The 11,403-nt window shown below is 36.1% G+C and overlaps 1 protein-coding gene across 1 annotated transcript; it reads right to left on the bottom strand.

Annotated features, from left to right (window-relative positions):
- Positions 1-3,532: 3,532 nt before the first annotated feature.
- Positions 3,533-10,300, bottom strand: LOC122008063 (glycine-rich domain-containing protein 1-like). The gene is made up of 9 exons (XM_042563646.1): positions 10,206-10,300; positions 9,860-10,044; positions 8,427-8,544; positions 8,097-8,351; positions 6,542-6,982; positions 5,421-5,947; positions 4,808-5,006; positions 4,422-4,574; positions 3,533-4,343 (listed from the first exon to the last, which is right to left on the bottom strand). Exons 2-9 carry the CDS (start codon positions 10,015-10,017, stop codon positions 3,684-3,686), a joined length of 2,511 nt encoding a protein of 836 aa, XP_042419580.1. The 5' UTR covers positions 10,018-10,044; positions 10,206-10,300; the 3' UTR covers positions 3,533-3,683.
- Positions 10,301-11,403: the final 1,103 nt, after the last annotated feature.

Raw genomic sequence — 11,403 nt, 5'->3', positions numbered from 1 at the left:
CTTCTGCAGCACCTCGTACCTCAGACGCACCGAGCCCGTCGGCTCTCTCCCGTACCGTCCTTCTCGTTAGCTGCGTCTTTCGCTCGACTTCCTGTGCACCTAAGTTTCTGCATGCTTAAACATAGGGGTTAAATACCAACAGGATCTAACCTCACTTGGTTGATCACATCAAAACTACTTTGGGATACTAATAATATCTACCTTTTTGATATGAACAACCCAAGTTAAATTAGGGAAAAAACATAAACCAATAATAATAAAGTAAATTTTTGCAAGTAATAATGTGCAAAAAAATTATGAAAATTAATGGCAAAGATATATCCTCCCCTAGACTTAATCTTTACTTATCCACCTTTATCACAATAAAAATGAGTTTCTTAAAAAAAACTCTAAAACAAGGTCTAAGGGAAAACACGTTAAAAACTTTGAAAAAAAAAATTGGAGTCTTAAAATGAATTAAAAAAATTTACTAAGAGTTGGGCCGACATAAAATTTTTCAAAAAAAAATATTTTCCAAAAATATGATATTTTTTTCAAAAAAAAATAAAAAATATTTTAAAATTTTTTACAGCTAAATGATGATTTTTTTTTTTAAAAAAAATTATCTTCTAAATAATTTCTAACAATGGGTTTGAAAGCATTAGATAATTTTTTTATTATTTTAAAATAAATGCTTTACCGTTAGTAATTAAACATTTATTTCAGTAATTGACTTCTAGACTATAGTGAGACACTATACCTTTTTAGTTATTGGAACAAGAATCACTTTTAGACAAAGCCTTTTAATGAAAGTAAATATTTAATTCTCTCTAAAAGCCAAAAAAAAATTAACCTAAATATGATTTTTGGAACTTAAAATAGATTCCTTCGTATAGGATTAATAAAAAATTTCTTAGAAATATATTTCTATGATATTTTCCTAATTTGACCCTTATAGTATTTAAAATATCAATTTAAACTATTATATCTTATAATATTTTGAACATGTGAGCATGCACGCTCCTTCAAATATTCTATATATGTTTTTAATTCTTCATTTTCTATTTTTATTTTGTCGAGATCATCTAATCGACAAGATATAGCTAAGGTTGATTTTAACTCTTTATTTTCTTTTTCTAACTTACAATAATTTTTTGATAATATTTTTACGAACTGAAATAACTTGTCAAGAGGAAGAGACCGTATCTGACTTACCTTATCGATCCCGTAATCTGAAGCTCCCTTTGAAGTGTTGCTTTCTTCCGATGTCGCCCCACCCCCTTCATCGATGCTCATTTCGGATAAACTTGTTTCGTCTTTGTCTTCTTGGTGATTTGCCACTAGCGTAAGTCCGGCGAGGGCTTCTATCTCTGATTTGGACGATATTTCGTCCCACGCCGCTTTTAGATTATACTTGGTCAGTGCTGGCTTATTGTTCTTCTCCTTGTCCTTATTCTTGTCCTTGCTCTTTAATTTAGGGTAGTTGTCTTTCACGTGCCCTTCTTCATTGCAGTGGTAGCATTTTATCTTTTTTTTTCCTTCTATTATCCTGCACTTGATTAAATTTATTATTCTTAAATAATTTTCTAAATTTTCTTACCATGAGTGTCGTTTCATCATCATCGAGAGAAGATTCAGAATCTCGTTCGCCCGTTTTTACCTTTAAGGTAATGTTGTGCTTTAACTTTTTTCAGATCTGCACATCTTGTTTCATGGACTTTAAATGTTGAAAATAATTCTTCTAATGCACTTAATTCTAGATCCTTAAATATATAATAAATATATACTAATGATACACATTCAGTAGTCTTAGGAAATGCGTTAAACGTGCACCTTAACAAATCTCGGTTGCTTACATTTTCTCCGAGATTTGAGAGTCCGATGATGAATTCCTTTATTCTTGAGTGAAGGTGTGCAACAGTTTCTCTTTCTTCTAATTTGATGTTGCTGATATGGTTTCTGAGCAGATCTCGTCTCGCAAATTTTACCTCAGAGGTTCCTTCGTGTAGTTCCAGGAATTTCTCCCAGAGCTTCTTAGCAGACTCGAAAGCTTCGATCGGTTGACTTCTTGTAGCGGTAAGATGCTTAGCAAATGGAACTTTGCTTTGCCGTTTGCCACGAAGTCGGCTTGCTCCTTCTTCGTCTATTGGTATTCTTCTTTACCCTCAAGTGTTACAAAACTAAATTTCATTATTAAAAATAAATCGAAATCCGTCTTAAAGAATACCTCCATCTTTTTCTTTCAGCTCGCGAATTCTTCCTCGAACTTCAGTGAATTAATGCTTGGTTCGACTATTTCTTGTGCTTCATTTGACGGTTAGTCCTCCTAAAGTTGTTGGGCTCTAATACCACTTGTTGATCCCTTGACAACCAGTTAGAGGGGGATGAATAGCCTGCACGATAAAAACAAACCCTTCTCGACTTTATAGCTATATTAACATAAACACTTATACAAAAGAAAACTAATCAAAGAAAGAAGAGACTCAGAGATTTTACTTAGTTACAATCGGGGATGTTGTTAATCCAAGGAAGATAAAAAACTCACTAAACGATCTCTTTCAGGCGGAGAAGCCTCTTACAACAGTTGAAGCACTCAATTACAGAACAAGACTGAAAAGGAGTCAATTACAAGTGTTGTTTTGCCTTCTGGGATCAGGACTGTATTTATAGTCTTGGTCGGGGCGTCCGGAAGGGTTCCAGGTGCTTGGAGGGGATAAACTTTTATCTTCATCAAAACGGCTTGCGACACCTGCGCTTGGATAAAATTCCTGGTCCGAGCACCCATAAGGGTTTCGGGTGCTCGGACCGAGGCTCCCCCTGGGTGAGGCATCCAACTGATCCAGGTGCCTAGACTTGGTCCAGGCACCTGGAACTTTGGTCCGGGTCTTCCGTTTCGGTTTCGCTCGCATTGGTCCGAATCTTCCGCTCCGGTTCCAGTCGCTTAGGTGATTTCGTCCATCTGAAATAGGACTCACCCGAACCCAACTTCCGGCCTTCTCGAGCAAATTTCCGCTCCGGCTTCTTGTCCCTCGGAGAACGCTGCGTGCCTCCTCATCTACTCGCGTACTCTTCCGTAACACCTCGTACCTCGGACGCACCAAGCTCGTCGGCTCTCTCCCGTGCCGTCCTTCTTGCTAATGGTGTCTTTCACTCGACTTCCCGTGCTCCTAAATTCCTACATACATAGACACAGATGTTAAATATCAACAACACCTAACTTCACTTGATTGATCACATAAAACTAACTTGAGGTACTAGTATAATCATGACCTAAAATCTTGAAATGTACTTAAAAAAGGATTCATTTTCTTATCGAATAAGCTTCTGTACTCATAGAAAATGAATAAGCTTCTTTCCTCATAGAATAAGTTTCTTTCCACTTGAGAGGTCATTCAATATTGTGAGTTACCTTCTCTTGGCCCTAGGACTGACAATGAAGAGGTGGCTGAAGTGAAAGTTATCATCTGTTTTACAACATCAGTTCATTTCCTTTCCATTTCACTCTACTAAATTGAACACAACTAAATTTCCTAGTATTATAAGTTGCGAAACGTAGGAAAGTCACGATGTGTGACGAAACATTTCTTAATTTAGTCACACTTATCCATGTGTACAAGCATTGCCAACAAGCAACGATCAAGAAGCAAACGACATCAACATCTGCTATTATTATTATTGCACACCTTGGTAACATCTTTATGCGTTTAAACGGCGACCAGATTCCCTGCGTAGCCCGCTGCAGGATCGTCGTTGGGAATGACATGATGAGCTCCATGCTGACCAAAATCAGTGGTATTGCCATCCACCGTATTTCCACAACCTCCACATCCACCGCCGCCACATTTGCCACCACAACCGCCGCCACAGCCAGCAGACATATCGCCACAACCTCCACCGCAACCTCCGCCGCATCCACCACGACCTGCAGACATTTTCCCGCAGCCTCCACCGCATCCACCACCGCAACCTCCGCCGCATCCACCACAACCTGCAGACATTTTCCCGCAGCCTCCACCGCATCCACCACCGCAACCTCCGCCGCATCCACCACAACCACCAGACATTTCTCCGCAGCCTCCACCACAACCTCCGCCGCATCCACCTCCACAACCACCAGAGTTTTGGCCGCTTAATGCGTTCAGCTTGTCTTCATTGTCTGAAACAGAATCAACGATCTTCACTAGATCCTCAGCACAGGCTAGTCCATTAGATGCCTTCTGCTCATCATGTTCCACCTCATTTGAGCTGGGGATCACTTCTGCATCCTCTTTGTTTGGAAGGACATTGCCGCGTTGCCTTTTGTTCGCATATTTGAGAATGAATGCCAATAGAACACCGAGTAAAACAAACTTCGTTTCATTGACCTATTCACAAGATGACAGTAGGAATCTGTTAAGGAATATGAGGAAGAATTGCAAAAAAAAAAAAAATCTGGTTATTACCTCGATAACACCAGCTTTCATGTCGAACAATGCAACAACTTTTCCGTAGGGATTTTCAGCAGAAAACTCAACTAGTGTAATGAATTCATTGCCATTTTTTTCCTTGCAACATTTGGGTTCATATTCCAGCTTTTTCCCGAGGAAGAGCTTCATCTGTTTAAAAAATGGAAGCTGAAGATTTAGACGCAACAGGAAACAACCAGCAATAATATGAACACTCCAAAGTAGTTTCATCATACACGTAGCGGATTAGAATCAAAGGAATTAATCATCTTTTACTACGTCCTAAAAGAACAGGATACATGGATACTGAGAAATTATTAATAGGAACAAGAAACTTAAATGTGGATTGGAAGTTGGCAAAGACTAGCAAACAATGAACTTACCATGAAATCACCTTTGATTTCAAATATATGGCCATCTTGACCTGTATTATTCTCAACTAGGGAGATATTGTAGTTATTCAGTGACCAGTTAGTGTCTGAGTACTTTGCTAGCTGCCATGAGTTTCTTGATTCTCTTGATATGCCAACGACTTCCCTCGTTAAAGAAGTGGCATTTTTGCCTTCCAATGTCTCCAGATTCCTGTTAATATAAAACTAACTAATTACTTTATTTCCATTTCCAAATAGAATATCATATTTTCTCCGAGAACATAACATCACGTGTTTTAAAAAATCATAAATACAGGACTAATGTTGCATTGTTTGCCTGATAGAAGCATGGAATTACAGCTAGCTGTACTGTCATTCTTTTGATATAATATTTTTCTCTTTTTCAAAATGTATTTCACAGTATATTTAATAGAAAGAGACGTGGTTTAACTCCAACAATGACCAAACGATTTGATCTATAGACAAGCACCCGTCCAAGTGTGAGTGCATCTCTAACTAAGCACATGATAAAATTGAGGGAATATGAATGCATTCGCAAAAAACAACCTTCTAGATAGCAATAATTTTAACTACAAAGTTCGGGGTTTATATGTAGCATGCGCACCTAATTTGCAGACGAATTACTTCCTCGCCGTTATGATCAAGGAAACGTGTCCAACCTTTGAACTTTTCCTTCCCTCTAAGTGGTAACAAGCATGTGTTGGTGGAGATAGAAAGTGATTTAAACATTCGAAGTTCAAAGGGAGCAAGGACTGGAACTGTAAAAGACACTGCGACCCGTAGACAAACTGGTTTAGAGTCCACATTCCCAGAATGGGGCTTCAATTCAAACCACTTCTCAGTCGACAATTCTGAACTGGGATTATTCAAGTCTTCAAGGGAAATTGAGGTTGTCCCAATCGTTCTTGCTAATGTGGCAATCTTGGGTTTCCATCTTGACATAAGTGTCAAAGTGAGCTCTCCTGTTGGTTCACATGTGAAACTGGCTCTGTGTTTCTTACCGGATACAGATTGAATGCTTAGAGCACCACCGTAGAAGAATAGATCTGGTTTTTTCTTGGCAAATAATACGAATAGGTTGCTCTTTTCACTGTTTGGTAAGTTTTTTATTTCCACAATCTCCAAAAGCACCTGCATAAATGAAAATTGCAAATAAACAGCTGAAAGTGGAGAAATTATGGAAAGGGAAAATATTCTATCACACTTACATGTATTTATAGACAACATAAAAATCGTAAACATGACTAATTTTATCTAAAAATTAGACAAAAGATTAGGTGTATTTTCAGACTAGGTTATATTTAATTTTTATCTAACAGGAAGCATACACAATCGAATTATATCCATGTCAAACCCAACTTAGCTGACAAGGATCGTCAAAAGAAATGTACTCAGAAGCATATCTTGATATGGCTTTGCATGTTCAAATGGACTATTGAACAATAAAATTACTTTGCTTCTTGTGTAGAACATATCAAACGAGAACAAGCAAACCATGTAATTGACACATTGTTGCGATAGTTTTGTGGCCTGAAGGTAGCTTAACTGAAAAGACTTAATCTCTCAAATTATCTTAGGATTAGTTATAATTTTAGGCCAATATATTAAAAATATTCACAAAGTGTTTTGCCTTCCCCACTTTTACAATCCATCTTTGTTTAGATAAAAGCTAGAAATGTCTGTTCTCAGGTGCAAAAAGCAAAAATAAATAATCATGAATCTTACCAGAACAACCATAGGTTGTTTAAGGGACTCGTCAATGATTGTTTCATTTACAACTGGATGGCTAGAAAAATATGGAATGGATGTCACTGGAGAAGGAGAGTTCCCTCTGTACATCGCACCTGCCTTCCAATATCTGGATCCATATGTATCCTCCCACTGCTTTGTTGTTTTATCAAATCCAACATCAAGTTTCTTCCCTTTTGACCTGTTGGAGTCCATATCATCATGTTCTAATACCTTCCCAAGCAGGTTAATCGTGTCATTGCAGTACGAAAGAGAATGTAGTTGATGAGAATGCCACATGAGATCTATGTCATAGGTTGGCACAGTGAATTGTTTGATTGATCTATCGAGGTTAATCTTGATCAGATTAAGGAAACCCTTGTATCTTGCAGCTGCTCCTTCCAGATATCGTCTATCATGCATACATGGTCTCGATACCTATCAGATAGTAATAGTATATAAGGAACAAATGAGCAATTTTGGAGAATGAGGGAGATTAGAAAAAAATCAGATGTGAATGTTCAATTCTGGTCCAAGCATGCAAAGATATAATTTTTGACAAGATAATCTGATTTACGCAGAGCAAAAGAGAAACTGTAATTCCAAAATGTTAAATCAATCAATACATTTTCTATTTTCATTTTCATATAGTGCCTACATGAAAACTAAGAGGAAGTCAGCTACTAAAAACATTTAATTTTTTTTTTGTTCCCTCTCATCTTGTTATTTATAAAAATCTTCAACTGGTTTCTAAAAAGGTTAAACTGCAAAAGTTCATAAGAAATAGGCCTGCACCAGAAAACTCTTTGGAGGTTCATCCCAATTATCAATGTTGTTTTGTCTCCAAAATTAGTCAATTTTGGGAATTGCAAGATCTTTTTTCTGAACCTGAGCTTGACAAAGCAGAATGATATAGCCTCTCTTTTTAGGTAATAGAACCACCAGTAGAAGCATATATTGTAATTTACTTCAGTTTATAACTGGCTTGATTCTGAGATCAGTATATCATTCCACAAACTTTAGCATGGATTCTGTGATCTTTGTCTAGACAATCATTATGAAGTACAAGATACAAATTTCCTTTGAGCATCTTCTTGCTATGTGAAATTGATAACTAGCTATAAGAAGCCTTGTGCCCTTGTCTATTATAATTTACAGTCAATATATTGTAGTATTGTTGGTTACTTGGTTATATACAGTTATTATGCTCTGCGTCAATATTGCACATTCCATCTTTCCAAAAAAAGGCATGGGATGCACATATGAGTGAGTCCCTATATTAGTTTTTTCCAGCCTGACAGATATTGAGGACCTTTGCATGAATCACATTTTAAATTTACTAAGACTAGAAGTAGTGTTTTGTTCAGAAGTCCACTGGTTCATGTTCTGCCCCTCAATTTAAGAAGACAAATATATGTGTAAGTTTCTGCAAGTTCTAGCACAAGTTTCTGCTTCTTAAACCGAGAAAAGAATAACAATCACCATAAAAGACTGATGACAAGCTTGGTTATTCATTAATATGTCAAGTAAAGAACTATCATAATTTCAGTACCTGGTAGCAAAATGAAGACTGCCTTTTAACAGCAGAAACCAAATCATATGTAAGCCTTGAAGCAACTCCATGCTGCTCAGATGAAGTTTCCTTTGAGACAGTATAATCACAGCTGAGCTCAAACGGCTCCTCTGGGTACATCTCTGACCACTTCTCTGTCATTTTGTGCTTGGACCTTTCTTGCAGCGATGATATGACATTATGGTTATCTAGGATCCTCCCAAAAATCTCCTCACAGTCCTTTTTGTATCGGACCTGAAAGTGAAATAGAATGAGAAATAATCCACCAATAATCATACAAATAATTCAATCCTCAGAATATATGCGCACCGGATTCAGTCGATGACAATGCCATATCCATTCACAGTCCAGAGGGACATACAAAAAATCATCCTCTGCTCCATGTTCACAATGCTTGGCTAGCAAAGGAAGCCAGAAAACCTTGTACCTAGAAAGCAAGAGCACGCATGTCAATGAAAGACAAAAGACTAGTGCTTTTCCAACATAATTGCAGAAACTTGGATTTGATCCTCCAAGTCAAAATTACCTAGTAAAAATGTAAAAAAATTCAATCCAATACTTTGAAAAAGTGGTTTGACAGTAAAACTAGGATAGTTATGAGTATTTTTTAGGCATCAGATAACTTTCCACAAAACTCTTAAAAATGTAAATTTATTGATCCTCCAAGTCAAAATTACTGAGTAAAAAATGTAAAATAATCAATCCAATACTTTGAAAAAGTGGATTAACAGTAAACTAGGAAGTTATGACTATTTTTTACGCATCAGATAATTTTCCAAAAAACTCTTAAAAATGTAAATTTATTGAATCCTTTCCAGAAAGCTCAAAATTTAATTAGACTAATTTATGCACTTATAATAATGTAGCAACATTTATTTAAATTTGGGTTTCAAATTAAACAGATTTTTTAATTAGACCGCTGTGATGTAGATATATTGCCATAACATGATCAATATGGTGTGTATAAATTATCTTAAATTAAAGTGACTATTTTTTGGTTAAAAAAAAACAATTTTGATGCTTGTTTGGCAAACACCTTTATATTGGAAACAAGATAAGTGTGTTTTTTTTCTTAGTTAATAGAGTAATATAATGTAGTTTAATATTATAATTTGATTTTATATAGAGGAACTAGAAATATTTTTCTAATTATTGTCTACTGTATTTATTTATTTTATTCTTTATGATTAATTAATTATGTAGCATGACACGACTATCCATGTTAGCATCTTGCTGAACGATATCACGCTAATGTCTTAACAACAGAAAAAAGAGTTAATGAGTGCTAGAGGTTGCATGAACTATGGATGTTATGATAGAATTGAAAAAATTATAAAATAATGTGCTACATTTGAAAAAACGCACGCTAGATTAATTAGTTAACACTGTTCTTAAATTAAGATGTGCTGAAGAAACATAGTTCCTAATGAGCAATAAATGAGTTGTTCACGACAGAACACCAAATGAGGATTTGCTCCTGTTAATTTCTTACCCTGTCAAAATCAAGTCCCATGATTACTCCATTATCTCTAGAATACAATAAAATAACTCTGACAAGTCCGATCCAAATAAGCAAAGAATTGGGATCCACATAATTTTTGGATTTGAGATAATCCCAAGGCCAGATATTTTTTATAATACGTTTCCAAAGTCAACAAGAAATTTCTAGCATCAAACATGGACATGTAAACCCTACCACACGCAAGAAAATTGGGGAAAAATAATCCCACCCACGTTCTTACCTGTAGATGGCACGATCCAGAAGCGGGCCGTCGTAGAGCCACCTCCGGCGATCTACAGCAGCTAGGAACTCCAGCTGCTGCTTGGCGGCCGCCACGAGGTCCGCAGTGACAACGACCTTCTGCGCCTCCAGCCACGCCGCCTCCTGATCCTTGTCCATCTAATTTTGTCCCGAAAGACGAACAATCTGCCGAAATATACGCCCAAAGTGAAAAATCGAGACGACGAGAACTAGCTAGAAAGAAAATAGCGCAAAGAGTGATCTTTGAAGCAGCGGATGGTGCCTATTACAAATCGGGAGGAGAGGGGAGGATTTGAAGGGCATCAGAAGATGTCGAAGACGCTTACCTCGTTGGGCGACTGAAGAGCTCTACGCCGTGGAGCGCTCAGCTTCGATGCTTTGTCTATTTGTAGTACCGTGGGAGCCGTGAGGAGAAGTTAAAATTGAAAGCAGGGATCTCTTTTCGATAAAATAAAATAAAAAGAGTTCCTGTCAAAAATTAGGCAATTTTACTGAAAAGTCCATACAAGACGTAGACTATATGATCAAAACTCGCCGAATATTTTCATTTTATGAATATTAATCAAGTAATTCGTTTATTACGATGATAAGAATCCAATAAAAATAATCAATAAATTATGAATTTTTAAAATATTAAATAAAATAGTATGAGTTATATTATGAAAGTCTAATAAATCATTTATCTTTTATGAGGGAGAGTTATGCCCCAAAAGCATAGATGATAATTTAGAAGTCTGAAAGAAATGTGAACCGACCGGTTCAACCGAGTAAGTAGTACCACGAACACAAGTTAGATGGTTAGGAAAGAAGAGGTTGGTTGTACTACAAACAAAGATCACTGTACTATCACATAGAGACACAGAAACAACTCAGCAGGGGGTTTTCCTGAGGTAGATCATCTGCTGGTCTATTATTGTTCAAAAGGACACCTCTCCCCGTGGCATAGCCAAGCCGAGTTGATTACGTGTTAGATTTAAAGAAATAGATAAATGTCAATTTCTAATTAAAACGGTGAAAAATATTTGTTCAATTTTATAATTTATTTTTTTACATATGACCGTATAGAGTACTCGAAATCTATTCATGATGACTTTTTGTTAAAAAAAAAAACACCTCTACTTAATGCTCAGTCACTAGTGGTTGGATGCCTGAATACGAAACTCCTATAAATAATCTCATCTAATAGGATATATATATATATATATATAATTTTTACTCTGATACCAATATTTGTGTTTTTTTGCAATATTTGGCATCAAAACCTGCCCCAAAAATCAAAAAAATATTTTGTACCAAATTTGAAGGAAAAAATATTTCTGGTACAAAATATTTGAAATATTTTTTATTTTTGCAATATTTTAGGTATCAGATCCAAATTATATATTTTTGCAATGTATATCCAAAAATTGGTATAGAGGAGGTTTTTTACCAACGCTCGTGATTTTTTTAACTTGATATCAGATTTTGAAAATATATATATATATATATATATATATATATATATATATATATATATATAGCGGA

Source organism: Zingiber officinale, chromosome 8A (assembly GCF_018446385.1).
Source record: "Zingiber officinale cultivar Zhangliang chromosome 8A, Zo_v1.1, whole genome shotgun sequence".
In the NCBI taxonomy this organism is placed as follows: domain Eukaryota; kingdom Viridiplantae; phylum Streptophyta; class Magnoliopsida; order Zingiberales; family Zingiberaceae; genus Zingiber; species Zingiber officinale.
The sequence above is the reverse complement of the archived record's forward strand: the minus strand, read 5'-3'. Positions and strand labels throughout refer to the sequence as shown.